The following is a 21100-nucleotide window of genomic DNA, read 5'->3' as shown; positions in this document are numbered from 1 at the left end:
AGCTTATATCTCCAAGAGCAGAAAAATTCCTTAAAGATCATGTTGTCTATATCTGAGTTCTTGCAAATGGGAAAAACTGAGGTTCATTTAATAAGTTTTTCATAACAGAAGCCAGAACAGAAGGTTATTTAGTTTAGGCAGATCGAGTCTTATTTTTAAATAACTTTATCACTTCAATCATCTCATTTCCGTAGTCTCATTTCTTTCTTGAAGAGAACCAATGTAAATTAAATGGTTGAGTGGAGGCTAAAATGCTAAGAAAAGGGCAGGGTGCGGTGACCTAGAGACTGAAGTCCTTGCCTTGACTGTGATGGGATTCCATATGGGTGCTGGTTCTATTCCCACCATCCCCACTTCTCATTCAACTCCCTGCTTGTGGCCTGAGAACACAGTCAAGGATGGCCCAACGCCTTGGGACCCTGCACCTGGTGGGAGACCTGGAAGAAGCTCTTGGTTCCTGGCTTTGGATCAGTGCAGCTCTAGCCATTGCAGCATTTGGGGAGTGAATCATCAGATGGAAGATCTTCCTCTCTGTCTCTCTTCCTTTCTGCTTATCTGACTTTGCAATATAAATAAATAAATCTTTTTTAAAAAAGATAAGAAAAGCAGACACTAACTTCAAAGCATTCATGGAAGATACAGTCATTTGGTACCAGGCACAGGGAGGTATGAGGCTTAGAAAATCTCTTTTAAAGAGCAAATTTGAGACAGGCCTCATTGCTTTGTTTTTGAACTTTAGGGATCTCTGTGTTCAGAAAAGCCTGAGTTTCAGAAACAACTTATGTGTTCCCTGGAGAAGAAATAAACAAATGCAGTTGCTTGTGGGGTTCTGAAGATCATCAGTCAGTAATCAAACTTCCTTGTAGAAGCAAGGAATAGAGGAGTTTAGAGGAAGGACAGAGAGAATGCGGCTTTAAAAACAAAAAATCTTGAGGTTGAACCTGTGTAACTTCTCTTTGTCCTTGACCCCATCCTGAATCTGTGCCTTAGTCCTCACTGTCAGCAGCTAGGTCAGGATTGACCTGAGTTTTCAGGTGTTCCTGGGTGAGCAGAAAGACACAGCCCATGTGTTCCTGTTGTTCCAACCCCCTGCACAAACATACGTGGGCATCTGACACTAGTGCAGCCACGGGGCAGACATTTCACATGGTTGACTTGGATTTGCAAGAACACATTCCCTAAGGACCACTGTCCCCCAACCTCACTGTGTCCCCTGTCCCCGTAGCAACCTCCACTTGGGCAGATGTTTTCAATCTTTGTTTGTTGATCCCACCCAGGACTGATAAATCTATTGCTTTGGCAATTGTACTTTGAGTCTACTTGCACAATAGGCTGAAGTCATTCTTAGATTTTCAGTGAGAATGGAAACAATTGGAAAATTGGGGGAGAATCAAGGGTTTAATGACTCATCATCGAATGTATTGCTGGGAAAAAATCCATGAGTCCCAACCCTGCTGAATATTAGAGTCATCTAGGAAGTGTATATAATGTATTGCAAATCAATGGAACCAATTTCGGGAGGCACCAGCATCATTTTTATTACCTGTGGGTTATGCTAACGTGCATTCTGGGTGTAGAGTTGTAAAGGCTCGTGAGATCCAGAGCTCAGGGTAGGAGCATTCATGTCAAGTGTGTTTTCTGCATCTGCTGAAATGATCATGTGATTTTGTTCGTTCCGTTGAAGTGCTGTAGCACATGGATTGATTTGTATATGTTGAACTATTCCCTGAGTGCTAGTAAATCCTAATCCTGCTTGAATATGTGAATGATCCTATTAATGTATTTTTGAAAATATCTTACTGGTATTTTGTTGAGGGTCTTGGCTTGTAGTTACGGTGTAGTTTTAGTGGTTTTTTATGATGTCCTTGTCTGACTTTGGTTTCATGGCAATGCTATTCTTGTCAAATAAGTTTGCAAGTACTCTCTGAAATATTTTGGAATATTTTGAGGATTGGTATAGTTTTAAGGGCAGAGCAGCACAAACATGCACAGAGAGGGGAAGGAGAAGGGAGGTGAGAAAAAGACCGTCCACCTGCTGGTTTATTCCTCAACCCCACAACATACGGGGCCGGGCCAGGCTGAAGCCAGGGCGTGGGTTTCCATCTTGGTTTCCCATGACACAAACCTTGGAGTCGTCATTTGCTGCCTCCCAGTGTGCACGTCAGCAGAACACTGGATCCAACGTGCAGGCAGAGGGCTGGTGCGGTGCACAGCAGGCTAAGAACCCTCTGCCCTCTGGTGCCAGCATCTCATATGGGCACCAGTGTGTGTCCTGGCTGCTCCACTTCCTGTCCAGCTCCCTGCTTATGGCCTCGCGGGGGGTGAGGGCAGCAGATGGTGGCTCAAGTTCTTGAGTCTGTGCACCTACATAGGAGACCTGAAAGAAGCTCCTGGCTCCCAGCTTCAGTTCTGCTCAGCTCTGGCCATTGTGGCCATTTACGAAGTGAACCAGTGGATGGAAGATAGCTCTAGCTCTCCTTCTTTCTATAGAATCTGCTCTTCAAATAATATTAAAAGAAAAAAGTTGAGACAGGGCTTGATCCCAGTCACTCCCATGTGAATGCTGGTGTGCCCAAGCAATGGCTTAAGCACCAAACACCTGTCTTTGTTGTTGTTGTCGGTATACTCCTTTAAGTATTGGTAGAATTTGCCAGTGAGGCACTGGTGTAATGGCTAATCCACCTGTAAGTGCCAGCATCCCATTTGGGCTCTGGTTTGAGGCCTGGCTGCTCCACTTCACATCCAGATCCTTGCTCATGGCCTGGGAAAGCAATGAAGCATAGCCCTTTGAACCATGCCACTGTGTGGGAAACCCAGAAGAAACTCCTGGGCCCTGATGTGTTCAGTTCCAGCCATCGCATTATCTCAGTTAATATATTGCCTTCTATCTTTTCATACATATTCACATTGCCTTTAAATATTAAGTTTGTTTACATTGTGTGCATTATATTTACAGTTGATAAATCCTCATCAGCTGCCTCCTTTTTGATGATGTAGTGCCCTTCTTTGTTTCTGCTTACAAGATTTCATTTTCCTAGTTTTTATGTTACAACCATGGACTTGTTTCCATCACTCCCTTTCAGCCTGTGTCATCTGAGTCTCTCCTAGGCAGCCTGTAGTTAGGTCATTTAAAAAGAGACTCAGTTGCCTTGTGGCTTTTTAAAGGAGAATTGAGTCATTCGATGTGATCTTTAAAATGTTTATTGAGAGGGAGGGAGACAGCGGCCATCTGCTGGTTCTCTCCTAATTGAACCGAACAGGGAGAGCAGAGCTGGACAAGAACTCCGCGACGGTAACTCAGTGGAGGTCTTTAATCTGCTTGGCAATAACCAGATTACCTGAGCCATGCCCGCTGCCTCCTGTGGTCTGCACTGTCAGGGGTGGGACTCTAACCCAGGGGCTCTCAGTGGGTCGGGGTGTCTGGATGGGTAGGCTGAGCACACTCCTTCAGAGTAGTTACTGATAGCTTAGTCCTGCCCCTTGCAGGTTTCTGTTATTGTTACTTTGTAAATGTTTGGTGTCAGTGTTCCTTCCTTGATGTCTGTCTGCGCTGCTTTGATCTCTTGTGTAGTACAATGTTAGAATACTGTGAGTTACTCTTATAAGTTAACTTGGAAATACCCGGAAAGCTTACGTGAAGCTAATACAACTGTGATCCTCTACAATGATTCTAAACTCTTGTTCCCCATCCTGGTGTGTGTTTTTATGTCAAATTTATATCATTTTGTAATTTGTAACTTCTCATAAATAGTTTTTTTAAGCTATAGCTGTTTTAAGTAATTGCTGTTTTGATATTTTAATTCCCTCTTTAGAGACAGCATTGCCAACCATCACTACAGACCTAGGATATCTGAATATGACTGTATTAGTTATGCCACTGAATTTGGTGCTATTATTAGTTAGCATACACTCACATACTTCTCAATCTTTGTGTACACTCAGGAATAAAACAACTAAGGTTGTGTTACGACTGCATGCTTGATTCATCTCTTTTAATAAAAAACTGTTTTCCAAAAATGATTGTATGATTTCAAATTCCAGTCACGGTTGGGTTTGAAGAACAATTCTTGGTCTCTACTGGCATTGTGTGGTTGCTTAATTGTCATGATCATACTTTAGATTTTGATTTTCTTTCATTCTATTTAAAAGAACTGACAGTATTAAGTCTAACATCTGGGGTTCTTTGTGGGCAGTTTACATGGGCAATTCAACCAACATGTTTTTGTTGTTTTGCACGTCTTTTTTGGTTGGAAAATTTACGACTTCAAAATATAAAAATGTGGCTCCCTGGAAATGGGTTTCGCCCCCCACCTTGCCGCTCTTGCTGTTGTTGTCCTTGTGGCAGCTGTTACTTGTTGACTTTCTTGAGCTGGTTGTCCTGAGATCTCTGCTCTCTTAGCTTAGGGGGCAACTCGTGATGGGAAGCCTCTCCTTACATGTATGTAAGCAGTGTGTGCATCCGTGTGCCAAGAGCCCCCTCTGCAGCTGCAGTACCTTCCGGGCCTCCACAGGCGCTCCGCCATACTGCCTCCGCTTCTGCTCGCTGCTTGTTCAGTGCCTCCACATCAGTTTAGGCATATGTTTTTGGATATTTCTTGAACATGTTCATAGTCCTACTCATAGGTATGACCTTCTAGAATCTCAGGAATGTCAGCAGTTCTAAGGCCCCCTGTGGACATCCCAGTTCATTTCTTCTAAGACTCTGGTTAGCCAGTTGTCTTCCCCAGTGTTAGTCACCACATCCGGCAGCCACTGTGGAATAGATTGTTTTGACAAACACTGTCTAAGGAAAGAGACTGATCACATTGATGACCTCTGAGTTGGCCATCTAGAGGTTAGTCTGAGGAGTATAGTGTTTTTTTTAATTGCCTCTAAGATTCATTTACGTTACTCTATAGAGCACACACACAGACTCACAAAAATTTATTTTTATTGGAAAGACAGATTTACAGAGAGAAGGAGAGACAGAAAGATCTTCTGTCTGCTGGTTCACTCCATAGATGGCCAAAGAGGCCAGAGCTGAGCTGATCTGAAGGCAGGAGGAAGCAGCCTCTTCCAGGTCTCCCACGCAGGTGCAGGATCCCATGCCTGTGGGCCATCCTCCTCTGCTTCTCCAGGCAATAAGCAGGGAGCTGCATTGGAAATGGAGCAGCCGGGACATGAACCAGAGTTGATATGGGATACTGATGCTCCAAGGCCGAGGATTAGCCAGTTGGGTCAACATCATGGCCCCGAGTGAGGTACTCTGAGGTGTCACCAGACAGGTCAAATAATGCCAGTTCCCTGACAACTGTTTCGAAGCAGTCCTTGTCACATTTGTGTGCCCCTGCTGCCAGGTGTCATCACAGACTCATCTGCTGTGATGCTGGAGTGAATGGCACTAAAGGAAATCAACGTATTCCCCCAAACTCACTGATCTTACAAATACTTAGCCATCATTCTTAAACATAAGTTTTCCCACAAACCCCCAAGATTGGGTCAGGTCTTGGTTAATTTGCAGAGTTCTGAACAAGTTGATTCTGAGTATGTCTTCCAAGTACTTGCAATACTTTTGTGGAACACATTTAATCTCCGCTATCCCTTTGGCTCTTCGTTTTTATCCCATGTATCCCTCTGCCTTTGGATTGGATACTTTCTCCTGATCTGTCTTCATATTTACTGCTTTTGTGTGTTTTATCCATTCCTTCATTAAGCCAGGTAATACGTTTTTATTTCCAGTTGTATGCTTTTCAATTCAAGAATTTGCACTTAGTTTTTTGTTGATGTTGTTTTTTATAGACACGTCACACAGAGTGAAAACAAGAGAGAGAGCGAGACACAGCACATTTCCATCTCTTGGTTCACTCCCGGAATGCCCATAACTAGGCTGGCTGGGCTGAACTGAAGCTAGAATCTTCATCTCCGTCTACTGTGTGAATACAGGGGACCCAGGTACTTGGGTCATCCTCTGCTGAATAAACAGGGAGCTATATTAGAAATAGAGCAACTGACACTTGAGCTGTTGTTGATAAGGATTGTTGGTGTTTTAGGAGCAATTTAACCCATTGTACCGTGCAGGCCCCTATTTAGTTGTATGACCTTTTTATTCTATATTAATCTCCTATTTTCTATGCTTTGCTTCAAGTTTGTTTGCTCTCATTGAGGATGACATGTCTACTTTAATTTTCTCATTAACTTTGCATCTGGATTCTGATACCTGGATCATTTTTTGGTCGATGTTGCTCTTTTTCCATAGGAAGGGGGAATGCTGTTTCAGCAATTCTCTGCTCTATAATTTTGCATTGTGTTCTAGGTATTGTGAGTGTCATTTTCTGATAACTCTTGGTTATGTTACAGTCCTCCAAGGAATGAAGCATTTTTCTTTCTGTTCTTTTTGTTAGCAGACAACTCAGTAGGTACGATTTATAGCATAGACTGCGTGTTACCTATTTCAGTTTGAAACTGAACCCCTGTAACATAAAAGCATGACCCAGACCCACCCTCTTTCCCCTAGCCCCAGGTGTCCTTGTCTGCTTCACTTGGCACAAGGTGTCTGCCTGCCTTTTATCGAAAGGAATTCACTGACTTAAGGGAGTGATTTCCAGGAGTCATTTGCTTCTCCAGTAGATAAGAACTTTAATAGCCTGTATTGTCTGGAAGGAAATCCTGTAACTACATTCAAGTAACGCCTCTCTCCCCATGGGCTGGAGCCCAAGAGACCTTTATAAATTCCCTGAAGATCACGGCATCGTTGACCAATCAGGAACCTTGCATGTTTGTACTTGTCAGCCCCAGCTTTCTGTCTGCGAGAACCCTCACCCCTAACTCCTCGGGGAGCCCAGGAATTAAGCAATAGCTGCCTGGCTGTTGCTGTGCTCATTTCAATAAAGACCGTCTTTCTCCCAGTACCCCATGGCAGTGATTGGCTTTCTGTGCGTGCAGTTTGGGGGTTCTGCAGCAGTGCCTCCAACCAGACTACAGTGGTGTTGAGCAAAAGGTTCCATTCCTAATGATGCTGATTGGAGCCTTTGCCAGAAGCTGTTTGGGAAGCTGCTCTGTATCCGCAGCCTGCCACCAAGATAAAGTCACAAGGAGGGAAAGAGAACAAAGTGCTTGTACGCATTTGCTGTTTACACTCTACACTTGTCTCCTGGTCAGTGTGCCTGCGTAGCAATGGTTATTTTCAGAATTTTCAGGCACTGATTTTCCATATTTTGTCTAAAGTGCATGTCTTTAAGAGATAATCTATAAGAAAATTAAGCAAATTATAAGGAAGTGCCCCAGAGTAATTTATAAATATAGCTTATTAACTTATTATAGTTATTAACTTATTTTTAGTAAACTATTTTTTCCCAAGTAGAACAAAAGCATCATTTTTTTCACCTCCTGAAACAAACCTGTTCTAACGCAGTCCCATCATTTGTGCTGCAGGACTTAAAAAAATTACTTCACGTTACTGAACCGTGCCTTCCTGCTCTCTTAAAAGGGAGGAAATAATAAAGGGTTTGACGTGAAAACTAAAGGAAAGGGAGCAGATACAGTGCCCGTGACAACATCTGGCACACGGCTGGGGCTTCGTCAATGGAGGCCCACTTCTCTGTGTAGAAAGGGGTTGGACTTGGCGGCGATTATCTCCCTGCTGCCCGGGGAAGGCTGCAAACCCCAGGTCTGCTTTATCTGGGTTGATAAGATTATCTAGATCCCTGCTAAATCTCCCGAGACTTTGTCTTGGGACACCTAACCCTCAGCCATAATCTTCCCAGGAGCAGTCCTTTACAAGGTACTCTGAAAGACTCTTTGTGCTAGCAGACAATACCCAGAGTGTGCCTCCCGGATAGACAGGCTGGTCCGGCAGGACGTTCATCTCGCCCCCAGTGCTATTGCATGTCTTCCGGCCCTCGCAGAGGGCTGATGGAGGGGAAACAATCGATCCATTGAGACTCACAGGCTGACCTCCAAGCGCCACCCCTACCTGGGTGATTCCCTTTGGATGGGGAACAAGTTCTTCAGCCCCCGCCAAAGGTTCCTTCCTGTTCCCTCAGTCGGTCTGGCTGCAGTTCAGTTAGAAACTCGGCTCCTAAGGCCGTGGCGCTGAGAAAGCGCCCACCCAGTCAGGATTTAATTAATGATGCCCCAGGAATTGACTTCCTCCCGCTGCGGCGGAAACAGTCGCTTGGCAGCTGCTGGCTCCCAGGCTGCCAGCTCTCAGGCCCGTGAGGACCCCAGCCGTGCACCTGTGCCAGGGGGCGGGCAGCTGAGGTTCAGCCAGACGCCGAGCTGGACCACTTCCTGACTGTGAACGAGCCTGCTTACCAACTTATTTCCTGAAAAGCCTCAAAACTGTAAAAAAAATCCTTCTTATAATTATTTTTTGCAGTAAACTGACAAACAGGAATTATAAGTGTATATGATCTGATCTTCTCGTGTAAGAACATATTGTTAATATATTACCACCATCAAACGAATCAATATATTCACCTCCCGTGTTATTTTTTTTTTTCTTTTTCTCCGTTTGAAGCATGAAAGTAACACATACTGTCTTGGCACGTCCCAGGGATCCAGTACTGTTGACCATCGTCACCACCCCACCTGTTAGGTCTCCAGACTTAGTATCTTGTACCTGAACCTGCGTGATGTTAACATCTGCAAAGTCCCTTACCCCTGGCCAGCACCACCGGGCTTTCCTCTGAGTACTGTAAATTTCACACACAAATCGGAGGGCATATTGTTCATATTTCTCTTTGGTTTATTTCACACACACTGCAGGGTCTGCCTGTTGTGTTCATCCCTTGTTGCAAATGGCAGTTTTCTTTCTTAGGACTGAGCAGCGCTGCAACATATAAACACACATGTATCCGACTGTGTGTGTGTGTGTGTCTGGGCAGCCCACAGGCCTACATGTTTGCTGCACTGGTTGCTCTCGGCAGTCACCGGGGTGGACGGTGTCGCTCTGTGACTGCTGTCACCAGCACGGGCTGCAGACGTCATTGCTGCATCGCTGGGTAGCTCTCTTAGTCGTCCTTTCAGCACAGAGGCTCCGCTAGCTTACATTCCTGCCAGTAATGTACGGATTTCCTTTTCTTTACACCCTAACAGGTTTTGTTACGATTTATTTATTTTTATTGGAAAGGCAGATATACCGAGAGGAGGAGAGACAGGAAGATCTTCCGTCCGATGATTCACTCCCCAAGTGGGCACAATGGCCAATGCTGTGCCAATCCAAAGCCAGGAGCTCTTCCAGATCTCCCACACAGGTGCAGGGTCCCAAGGCTTTGGGCTGTCCTCCACTGCTTTCCCAGGCCACAAGCAGGGAGCTGGATGGGAAGTGGGGCTGCCGGGATTAGAACCGGCACCCATATGGGATCTCATTGCATTCCAGGTGAGGACTTTAGCCACTAGGCCACCGTGCCAGGCCCTATATCCTAACAGGTTTTATCTTTGTGATACACAGGTCTCTAGCCTGTGAGAAGGGTCTCTGATGGTGGCCTTGATTGGCATGCTCTTGATGAGCAGTGATGGCGGGCACTTTGATACTAGACTTGTTTGCCACAAATGTGCCATCTGCAGAAATGGCTGGGTGAGAGCTTTGCCCGTTTGGTGTATTTATTTGCTGTTGAGCTGCAGGAGTTCTTTATGTAGAAGGCCTCTTCAGCGAGTTCACTCAGGTGGAACTGTGAGCTAAGTGTAGTTTTGTATAACTCTTTCTTCAGAAGTCAGTACCCCTAGTTTGTGTCTTCACTTCCTGGAACTCTCGTCGGCGTCACACAGTGAAGCTTTGACAATAAATGTATACACTTGATTACCTGGGTGTCTGTTTTGTATATTCCAAGAAGACTGTCTTAGAACTATAATGCTTGTCTTTTGGGGGCTGACTTATTTCACTAAACATAATGATCCCCTTGGGACGATTTTATTGCTAACAGTAGGGTCTCAGTCTTTGTTATGGCTGTGTAGGATTCCGTTAAGTAGAAGTGCCGCAGTTCTCTTTGTCATCCTTTGGCAGGTGTCTGTTGTTTCTGTAACTTCGCCATGGTTGATTGTGCTGCTGTAAATACAGGATGACGGTCACTTTCTCTTAGGTAGATTCCATTTCACTCGATATTCCCTGGCGTGGGGCTGTATGATAGATCAATTTTCAGTTATCTCAGCACACTGCACACTGACTTCCATGGTGGCACCCGAGCCTACGCCGGCCAGCAGTAGATGAGTGTACCCTTTCCCCACATTCTTACTGGCCAGTATTAGTGGAGTTCTGAATGTGGGCAATTCGCACTGAAGGTGCTGGAGCCACAATGTGTTTCTTGTTTGCATTTCCCTGACAGCTAGCGAGCCTGAGCATTTTTTCACATGTCTATTAGATATTTGAATTTTCTTTTGAAAAATATCTGCTCATTTCCCGCACCCATTTCTTAACATGGTTGCTTGTTTTGTGGTCATTTCCTGAAGCTCTTGTGGATCTTGGGTATTAGTCCCCTACTGATTGTGTAGTATGTAAATGTTTTCTCCCATTCTGTTGGCCTCTTTGCTTTGTTGGTCATTTCCTTTGCTGCACAGAAGCTTCTTCATTTGATGTATTCCCATTTATCTATTTCGGCTTTGACTGCCTATGCTCTGGGTAACTTTTCCAGGCAGTCTTTGCCTGTGCCTAAATCTTGCAGACTGCTTCCTATGTTTTACTCGAATAGTTTGATGCAGATTTAGGTCCTTGATCAATTTATAGCTTATTTTTGCATAAGATGACAGATGAGGCTCTTGTTTCTTCTCAGATGTCAGATCATCCCAGCAACATTTGTTGACAAGACCAACCTTTCCCCCGGGTTGCTTTCCCTTTTGAAGGTGAGCTGGCTGGACAGCTGTGATCTCACTGCCGGCGTTTCCGTTCTGTCTCCTCCATCTTAGCTGTCCCAGTACCAGACTGTGTGCATTAATACTGCCCCGTAGCACATCTTCAAATCTGCAACTGTTACTCCTCCAGCTTTGTTTCTCAAGGTAGCTTTGGCTGTTTGTGGTCTATTGTGTTTCTGGACAATTTTTTTTTTTTTTTGCTTTTTCTCGCTCTGACAAGAATGTTTCTTGGGATTTTGATTGATATTGCACTAAATCTGTAGATTACTTTCAGTAATTTTAATGATGTCATTACCAGAAGCGTGGTACATTTCTTCATCTTTTATTGTCTTCTATCTCTTTAATGTGTTAATTTTCATCATAGAGGTTCTCATACCTGTGGTTAGGTTTATTCCAAGGTGGATGTAAGGTTCTTTGCTGCCATTTTGAATGGGACTGTTACATTTTTTTCTCTCAGCCATAGAGTTGTTTGTGTATACTAAGGTCATGTTATGTTCATTCATTATGTACCCCGCTACCTTGTCAAACTGCCTTATGCTTCTAGCAGTGTCTGAATTCTCCTACATAGAGAACCATGTCATCTATAAATGGGGATAATTTGACTTCCTTGCTTCCAATTTGAATTACTTCAATTTCCTTTTCTTGCTTATCAGCTTTAGCTAGGACTTGCAGTAGTATGTTAGGCAGCAGTGGTGAAAGTGGGCAGCCTTGTCTAGCTTCGGATCTTAGTGGAAAGCTTCCATCCTTTCCCCATTCAGTATGACATGGGGGCTATGGTTTTGTATATTGCTTTGATTGCATTGTGTAGTGTTTTTATGCCTGTCTTGCTTAGGATTTTTAGCATGACATGGTGTTGGATCGTATTGAATGCCTTCTAATCTATTGAGATCATCACATTTTATTGCTTTAAAAAGGGTAAGTTAAAATACATGATCCTCAAATATGATATCAATAATATTCTAAAACTACTGAAATTATACATTATCAAATTGACTAAGATGGATACAACAGGATTTTAAAATAATATTTGGGCTGTATGACCTTGGAACATTGCCCAATTATTGCGTGGATAATCATTCCATGTTTTTGCATACAAGTCCCTCTGGGTCAGGAGCAAAGCATTTTTTTGTGCTTGAATTTCACATTGCCGTTGAGGTTCAGTGAATGGCTTGTTGAAACAATGACTCTATTTTAGTCAGCAAAAATGTACAGAAACTTGTTAGTCAAGGCAGGCCAAACTATAAAAGTGAACTTTGTTTTGTTAAAACCACAAAAAGAGTCATTATCAATGTCAGAGGAATTGTAGTCTGACAACAACCTAAAATGAAATATGCGTGCCTTCAACAGAAGTGGCTGCGATTTCTAAACGCCCCGCATGATGTGGGAGACATAAAAAAAGAAAGAAAAACCCTTAATTGGGTTTGGACTATGCAGATATATACACAGACAACATGTTAATTTTTAGATATCTGGAACCAATCCTATTGAAAATGCAAAGCTGTGAGTTAACAAAATTAGCCCTGAGACAGCAAGCACCAGAACAGCGACCTCCAAGAGGTGAACTTGTGGGCGGTTTCACTCCCCCGCAAAGCATCTTTCCAGCAGCTCCTCCTGCTGTCAAGGGTTTCCTTTGTTTTGTGCAAAAGCTAAAGTTACTTCATTCAAACAAGTCAGATCCATGTTGGCCAATGTGTTTCCAGCAATTGCAGAGGCAAGTAGCACTTGGCATCATTTGTGCAAAATGATTCACGTAGCTCTTGGCGTCCCATGGCCAGGTGGTACAGCGGGCAGCAGCCTTCATCCTGACCGACTCCCGCTGTCGGGAGTATCCACCTGTTTCCACATCCGGCACATTTTTCCACAAATCCACATAGCCGGGGCCCTGAGCGGTTTGTCAAAGACGACTCCACGAGAATTTCACTGTCTTCTCTGTTACACATCGTTTAAGAACAAAGCAAACCTACAGTCCTGTAGCTTTTGCTTCTAGATGCTTCATTTAAAAAAAAAAATGGTGAATTGTCTCAATGTCAGCCCTCCAACCTGGAGTCTGAGCATGGATGTGCTTGTGAGGTTAAAGAAACAGAAAGATGGCCAGGCCATTCCGTGGAAGCCTCTCTGTTGACCGGCCAGCTAGGAGTGTCTGGGTGTGAAGCAAACGTGCAGAACACGAGATGGAGCTGAGGACCCTTAGTATTTAGTGACTGGGAACTGCCTGCCGCAGAGATGTGCCAGGGTAGGGGTATGGTTCCAAGGGGACTGCTCTGTCTAGGAAGACTGACTCAAGGTGTATACTTCCTGTGCCTTGACCAAGGTTCCAAAACTGGCAGAGAAATCTGAATGTCATTTAGGCATCACTTCCCAGGAGCCTAGTGAATTCAGGATTGTGAAAGGAGCCTGGGAAGTTTTCATATAAAATACCCTCTGGTGATGGTGATGCAATCATCATGTTTGGAAACTGTCATCCTGAGACTTGTCTGGATCCAACGTGGCTTTTACGGGGACAGGAGTGACAGGAAGCTCTTCAGAAGGAGGGGGTGGCACTTAGCCCCGGGGGTGTGCAACGGCTCTGTGGAAATTGAAGAATACACTCGAGGGCAGCAGAACAGCTGAGGCCCTGTTCCCATGGGGGCTGCTCAGGCCTTCCTGGACCCCAGCCAACATGAAAGAGCAGAGGCGGCTCATGTGGCTCAGACAGGACTGAATGAAGCTTCTGCCCAATAGAAACAAACTCCTTGACAGCAGGAAGACCTGTTAGGATGCTTGGGAGTGAGCTAACCTGTCCACAAGCTAATTTCATGGCTGGTGCTGTTCTGGTCTGTACTCGGGCCCCACTTCAGAGACCATCTCTGCCAGGACTGTGACAGAGCAGTCACAGCCATGGTGCTGTGCTGTGTCCTACCCCTTAGTCTACAAAGTCTGTTAGCTCTGGGGATGGATGGTTGAGAAGCACCAAGGGATTGGATCCAGGCCAGTGCTTTCCAGCGTGTGGTGTGGACACTGTCGTGTGTCCCAGAGCAGAGCACATACAAAAACAGGAAGAGTGGCGAGAAGAACAGCAGACAGGACCTCCCTTCTGTAAACATCAGTGCCACTGTGTCTCCCCAGTGACGATGCAGGGATTAATGATTAGAGTTCTTACAACCAACAATTAGGTGCATTTTTGTTGTTGAATGAACTGATTGTGAACCTGGCTTTGTCTGTCGTTAGAGATACTGTTAGTCTCTTCATGAGGGGCACTTAGGGGCAGGTGACAGAGTTTACCATTATCTTGCAGAAAATGGCAAATATTTAGGAGCATTTAGGAAAAACACTACCTCCAGGTACTACTCCTGATATCTTCTCTGCACAAACGCTTACACACACTGCATCCCTGGTAATTCTCGAGTGAGCTTTGTTAGCAGAAGCGCGTGTCGTGGATGAGGTGTCCTTCGTGTGCTTTGCAACGGGACTCAGATAATGTTGTTGCCAGGAAATTCCATCTTCCTTCTCAGCGATGCTGAGAAACAGGACTGTTTACTGTCATTCTCTTGAGGCATCTTTTGCTCAGGTGTGAGTTTTGTAAACCAGTTAGTTTCCTCCTGAAATTGGCAGTAAATTTGATGTTCATGTTCATCAGGCTTGCCTTATGTTCATCACCGTCTGTGAATGCCACAGAATATTGTCTGTGTCCCCCCAGTTTTGTTAACTGGCACAGGTGTGCGCAGTGTATGTGAAGGATAAACTGAGCTACCTCATCCAGCAATTATCACATGCCTTTGAAAATAAGAGCTTTTCTTCCAGTTCTGAACTGTGCGCGCACGCACAGATGCACACCCGTGCAGAATGCTCCGCTGTTACCTGGAGTTTCCCTGCTGTGTCGCTGAACTGCAGCGCTACTTTATCCAGCCTCACGGTAACTCAGTGCCTGGTAACGCTTCCTGATCATGTCTCCTGTTCTGTCCAACTTCTGATAGCTCTCAGCTCTGAGAGCATCTCCCCCGCTTTTTTTTTTTTTAACATTTCTTCTGAGATCATGTGGTACTTGTATTTCTTGGCCTGTCTTATTTCACTTAATGAAGTTTTTGTTATCCCTTTGGTGTTCTCCATGTTTTGGCTGTTGGAAATCATTCCGCACACACAGGGATGTAGATGTATTGTGTCCTGAATTGATTTCCTTTGGGTTGATACCTAGCAATGGGATGGCTGGGTTCTGTTGTATTTGTTACGTTTTTTGCTTTGCTTAGGAACTTCTACTGTTTTCCACAATAGTTGGACTAATTACCATTGCTGGTGACGGTGTATAAAGGGTCCCAGTTTCTTCCTGGGCTCACCATCTCACGTTGACAGTAACTGGTCTGACTAGAGTAGTGTGGTGTTGCCCTTCATGTGCCGTCATGGACCTGATTTGCATTTACCTGTTGATGCATGATGCTGAAGGCTTCCCTCATGAGCTTGCTGGCCACTTGTATGTGTCCTTGGGAGAATGCCTTTTCCAGATGTGTTTCTTGTTTTTAAATTGGAGTATTTGCTTCTGTGCTATTGAGTTGAGTTCCTTATATACTCTGGTTATTAATCCCTTGTCACTTGCATAGGTAGTGAATATTTTTGCCATTCTGTAGGCTGCCTCTTCACTGTGGATTGTCTCCTTTGCTATGTAGAAGCTTGGAAATCCCATGTCTGCTTCTGCTTTTGTTTCTGTGCTTTTTAGAGAGCCATCCAGGAACCACTGTTCATGCCAGTATCCTGAAGCATTTTACCTGGTTTTTTTTTTTTTTTTCTGATGATTTTAGTTTCAAGTCTTGCATTTAGGTCTTGGATCTGTATTGAGTTGTTTTTTTCATATGATGAAAGATATGGTCTGAAAATCTAGGTTCACTCCTGTGTGTGTAGATACCGGTTTTCCCCAGCACTGTTAATTGAAGAAAACGTGCTTTTTCCAGTGCTTATTTTGAGCATGCTGGTTGCACACCATTTGGGCATAGATGTGCACCCGTGCCTCTGGGGTCTCAAGGTCAGTGAGTTTTCTACCTTCTGACACTTTGTTAGCTGCATAGTCTCTTTTCTTTTGAGTTTGAAAAGTCACTTTACTGTATATACAGACACACACACACACACACACACACACACACACACACACATATATATATAGTGTTCCTAAGATTTATTTAAGAGGCAGAGAATCAGAATAAATACCCATCTGCTGGTTTCCTGTCCTAATACCAGTGAAGAGCAGGGCTGGACTGAGGCCAGGAGATGGGAATTCAGTCCAGGTGTCGCAGGTGTGTGGCAGGAACTGTCACTTGAATTGTCACCACTCCCTTCTGGTGTCTGCACTAGCAGGAAGCTAGAAACAGGAGCTGCAAGTACAGCACTCGAATGTGGGGCAGCTCCCTTCTGGTGTCTGGCCCAGTGTGGGGGAGCTGCCCCAGTGACTGGCCCAGTGTGGGGTCAGCTCCCCCAGTGACTGCCCCAGTGTGGGGGAGCTGCCCCAGTGACTGCCCCAAGGTGGGGTCAGCTCTCCCAGTGACTGGCCCAGTGTGGGGTCAGCTCCCCCAGTGTTTGCTCCAGTGTGGGGGAGCTGCCCCAGTGACTGGCCCAGTGTGGGGTCAGCTCTCCCAGTGACTGGCCCAGTGTGGGGTCAGCTCTCCCAGTGACTGGCCCAGTGTGGGGTCAGCTCCCCCAGTGACTGCCCCAGTGTGGGGCAGCTCCCCCAGTGACTGGCCCAGTGTGGGGTCAGCTCCCCCAGTGACTGCCCCAGTGTGGGGTCAGCTCCCCCAGTGACTGCCCCAGTGTGGGGCAGCTCCCCCAGTGTCTGCCCCAGTGTGGCGTCAGCTGCCCCAGTGACTGGCCCAGTGTGGGGGAGCTGCCCCAGTGACTGCCCCATTGTGGGGTCAGCTGCCCCAGTGACTGGCCCAGTGTGGGGGAGCTCCCCCAGTGTCTGCCCCAGTGTGGCGTCAGCTGCCCCAGTGACTGCCCCAGTGTGGGGGAGCTCCCCCAGTGTCTGCCCTCCAGCAGATCCCGCAGAACAGATCTGGTGGTGAGATCCCCAAGCCTTGTGAAGCTGGGAATCCTTCACTCTTCCCTAACTAAACATACAGCTTTGAGGGCAACAGTGGTCTTGGTTGGCAGTTTTCTTCTTTCACTACATATGCCACTTTGTCCTGGCCTAGGAGATTCCTATATTCTGGCAAGTAGGAATTCTGTTAGGTGTGGTTTGTATTTGCTGGCAGTTTTGAACGAATTTCTATTTAGAAGGGTTCCATAAAGCTTTTTCTTTAAATGTCTTTAGAGGAAATCATCCATTTCTCTGAAATCAGTCACCAAACACTGGAGGTGACAGATGTGCCTTTGGTGAGACTGGTGATGACGGTAAATGAATGACAGCAGCTTACTGTTGGACTTGGCGCTGTGGCATGGTGGGTGAAGCTGGCGCCTGCGAGGCCAGTATCCCATATGGGTGCCAGTTTGCGTCCCAGCTGCTGCACTTGGAATCCAGCTCCCAGCTGACACATCTGGAAAAGCAGTGGGAGGTAGTTCGAATGCTTGGACGCCAGCACCCATGTGGGAAAGCTGGATGAAGCTCCAGGCTTGGCGTGTCCCAGCGCCAGCCCTGGGAGCCATTTGAGAAGCAAAGCAACAGAGGGGAGCTCTGTCCTATCCCCCTACCCTGTCTGTTTCTCTAACTCTGCCTTTCAAAATAATAAATCTTAAAATGAGCAATACAAATCCCTGATCCTGTCTGGAGGACGAAGGTTTCTATCAGATCTGGCAGTGACCGGTAAACATAACAGTGTCAGTTATCAGTACAGACGAGAGGTTCAAGGGGTTGAAATTCAAGGGAAAAGATAAAGAAGTAAAAGCCTGGGGTCCTTTGCACATTAAAAAAAATTGTGAATTTGAAAAAGTTTGAAAGAGAAGGGAAGATCTTCCATCTGTCAGGTCATGCCCCACTCGCCAACACAGGCAGTGCTGAGCCAGGACAAAGCCGGTAGCTTCCTCCAGGTTTCCCATATGGGGGCAGGGGCCTGCGCAATTTGGGCCATCTTTTGCTTTTCCTGGGTCATTGGCAGGAAGCTGTATCTGAAATATGGCAGCCAGAACACAAACGTAGCACCCATATGGATACTGGCATCATGGATGGAAGCCAGGCCTGCAACGCCACAAATGCTGGCCCTGTATTTCTACGATTTCTATGATGCAGCTGCGTAGCACACACTCAGTAGCCTTTTCCACATCACACTGAGCAGTAATGAATTCTGTGCCATTCCATCAACAGTGCTGTGGGCTCATCTTTCCCTGTCGTTGCCTAGACTATGTACCGGAGTGTTGCTACTCCATCCTGGTGGACTTGGGGGTGCAGGCTCCAGGCACTCTGGGGCTGCTGCCCAGGAAATGCTGTCACCCCAGTGGGCAATAGTTATTAGAAATACAAAAAAAACCTTGGGATGTAACAGTGTCTTGACTATCCTTTGTGGAAAAGCTGGGCTGAGTGGGAATTTACTACCCTCTCCCCATCTTGAATTTCCAGCTCTGTATCATGAAATCATTCATTGGCAAACTATTTAGCTACATCTCACGGGCCCAAGAGTGGAGTGCCGTGACAGGAGGGCCCCAGTGGACCTGGCTTTGAGTCCTGCCTGACTGTATGCCCTAGTGGACCAGAGTCGTCTTCTGTCACTGAGGGTAATGTCTTCTTAAATGGGCTGGTGTGAGGATTAAATGAGGTGATATTTATGGGTATACCACAGTGCCTGGCACCCACTAAACACAAAAGCATGTCAGCTTCTGCTGTTGTATTGCAAAGATGCTGCTCGTTCTCTGCCACCTACTTCACCTTAGGGTCTGAACTGTATTATCTTTGTTAAAAGAAATGGCTGAAGGACGCACTGTGTGATTCTGTGTATGTACGGGCAGTCACGGGCACAGGGATCAAGTTGGATATGTTATGTCCAGATGGTTACTTGCCATTTGTCTGCCGATGAAAACCTGGCCGTCGGTTTCCATTGCCTTTTCTTATGTGTTTCCTCCTTCCCCCATCCTTCCCCTTCCCCCGTCTTTGTTTTGCCAAAGTGTTGCTAGAATGCTTTCAAGGGGTCAAATACACATATAGGGTCGTTTTCTCCTAGTTGGTTTCCTAGATAAATCTTTGCAAGTCCATTTATGAAGACCAGGACAGTTGATTGTCACAACCTCATGGTGGTGAGGGTGCCATCTGTTTGACAGGAGCCAGTGTCTTAACACACAAACAGGAAAAACCGGGAATTAGTGACTAGCTTCCTGCTGTCAGTGAAGGTATCTCTGAAGCGCGCGATGGACTTTTACAGTTACCTCATTGCAGAAACAACTGCTCGCCTAAGTCAAGAACTTCACAGCTTCCAGAGATGAACAGATACTTTTATTTATAAAACTTATAAAATAATTAAATATTACACATATATTTTGACCTTTCTATAATCCATGGTTTTTATTCAACATTTTTCCCTAGAATTAATATCATTTAGAAGCAAGTGGAAACACATAGGGATAGGCTATTAATAAATTAATTTTTCCATAAAATAAAAGGATAATTATATAAAGAAACAAATAGCTTGTTATTTTTCCGAGGGCGAAGAGGGTGATGGAATGGAACCATTTTCTTTCTCTGATGATAAAACCTTCAGTACTTGAGGCCAAGCCACAAAAAACTGAGCGAAGTGCCTAACCATTCTGTCTCAGCCATGTGTGGACTCATGAGTTTAATCAGAAGAGGGAAAAAGGATGCTGTTAGGTTTAACCTCCGTCTGGTCGGTGATGCTGAGCTGGCTAAGCCTGGTTTGAACTGGGCTTTTTTGAAGCAGTAAAATTGGGTCACATTCTTCAAAGAGGTTGAGGAATGGAGCAGAATTATGTCAATATGCTCTTTATAAGCACTTCTCAAATAGTCACAGAAGGATCCAGTCTTGTAAGTGACTTTGGTTTTGGCAAAAATAGCGTGGTGTTTTTCCAGTTGAGAACAATTTAAAACTCGTTAATGCCTACCAACAGCTGGCTTCTGCTGACTGAAATTTCATCTGAAAGACTAAACTTCTCTCATTCACTGAAGGGCTCCTGGCGTATTATGATTCATTAGTATTAGTGCAGTAAGAAGACAGATTTCTATTGCCATTTTTTCCTCCTGTTCCCTGAAGAGTAGGCCAAGTTCAGGCGTGTCAGTTGGTATGGAAGAGACACAGCAGGCTTTTATTTAGCAAAGCAGCTCAGACAATCCAGGAGGGGCATTTGAAACGATGGGGTCCACGCCTTCTGCTGTTTTGCCTTTGGGCTATTAGACAGGAAGTTTGCACCAATTCTCATTCCCCAAGAGCGGCCAGTGGCCTCCCAAGTACTTGCTCAACGAGCACCCAAAGAAGTCACAAGGTTGAGAACATGGGAGGGGCTTATCCACTCGTGCGTCTCCTCTCTTCCCCTGGCCAAGTGTGAGTTTCAGTTGCTTGGAGATCTTAAATATTCCATGTTGCCTTATTGCAGGCTATTCCTCAGAACACATTTCAAGTCATTAATTTTAGTCTTGGAGACTCTAAGCAGAATATATTTTAAAGAAAATAATAAACAACACACACTAAATAACCCTAACAGGAAGCTTGCCAGTCCAGCAGCAAGCGCAACTGTGAGCACCGTTGGTCTTGTTGTGTGGGACTCCCGGCTGGGCTGCGGGCCATTTGGCTTCTGCAACCCAGAGGGGCACCATGATCCAGCCCTGTGTCCTTCCCCTCAAGTCTTCAAGGACCTTCATACGACAGAATCCTTGAAATTCAAAGGGTGTGGTGAGCTGTGAGTCTCTATAATGGTATTTTGTTTAAATCCGACATGAGCCATTACCTCTTTTATGACAGTGCAAATCAAAATCTATTTTTTGTAAGTCAGATATGTCATCGCTTCCATTTTTCAAGTGCTTCCGAGTACCACATGCTTTGGGGGACTGAGTAAGGAACGGGGGGGGGGGGCGGGGGTCACAACCTGTGTGTTCCTCTGAGCTGGGCTGGGCTGCGGGGTTCAGCTGCAGCTCTGTCTCAAAGTGGAAAGAGAAGGCTCCGGCTCAGGGGGGCTTGGGGCAAGACGACGCTCAGCTCTTCCTTGTGCATGACTTGCAGCACTGTTGACCATAGAATTTGTGGTTGCAGACTCCATGCTGAGGCACCAGGTGGCACCAGCTGAAGAGATCGATGCAGGATGGATCTTCTGCAAGGAGAAGAAACAGGAGGGTGTCAGCCAGCATCGTGGGCCTTGGCTTAAGGTGAGACTCAGCTCACTGAAGACA

The 21100-nt window shown here is 45.5% G+C and overlaps 1 protein-coding gene and 1 long non-coding RNA gene across 2 annotated transcripts in view; one reads left to right on the top strand and one right to left on the bottom strand.

The window, feature by feature from the left end:
• LOC121157895 overlaps positions 1-21100 on the top strand; it is a 40514-nt gene that overhangs the window by 17063 nt on the left and 2351 nt on the right. Inside the window, exon 2 of the long non-coding RNA XR_005884113.1 lies at positions 20964-21076. This is a non-coding gene — a long non-coding RNA (uncharacterized LOC121157895). The remainder of the gene's footprint in view (positions 1-20963; positions 21077-21100) is intronic.
• Positions 20906-21100, bottom strand: part of ADAMTS18 (ADAM metallopeptidase with thrombospondin type 1 motif 18) — a 112083-nt gene continuing 111888 nt past the window's right edge. Inside the window, exon 23 of the mRNA XM_040982335.1 lies at positions 20906-21021. Within this exon, the coding sequence (XP_040838269.1) occupies positions 20906-21021 (116 nt within the window). The remainder of the gene's footprint in view (positions 21022-21100) is intronic.

This window comes from Ochotona curzoniae, unplaced genomic scaffold (genome assembly GCF_017591425.1).
Source record: "Ochotona curzoniae isolate NIBS_2020 unplaced genomic scaffold, NIBS_Ocur_1.0 contig_3622, whole genome shotgun sequence".
NCBI classification, from domain to species: domain Eukaryota; kingdom Metazoa; phylum Chordata; class Mammalia; order Lagomorpha; family Ochotonidae; genus Ochotona; species Ochotona curzoniae.
The sequence above is the reverse complement of the archived record's forward strand: the minus strand, read 5'-3'. Positions and strand labels throughout refer to the sequence as shown.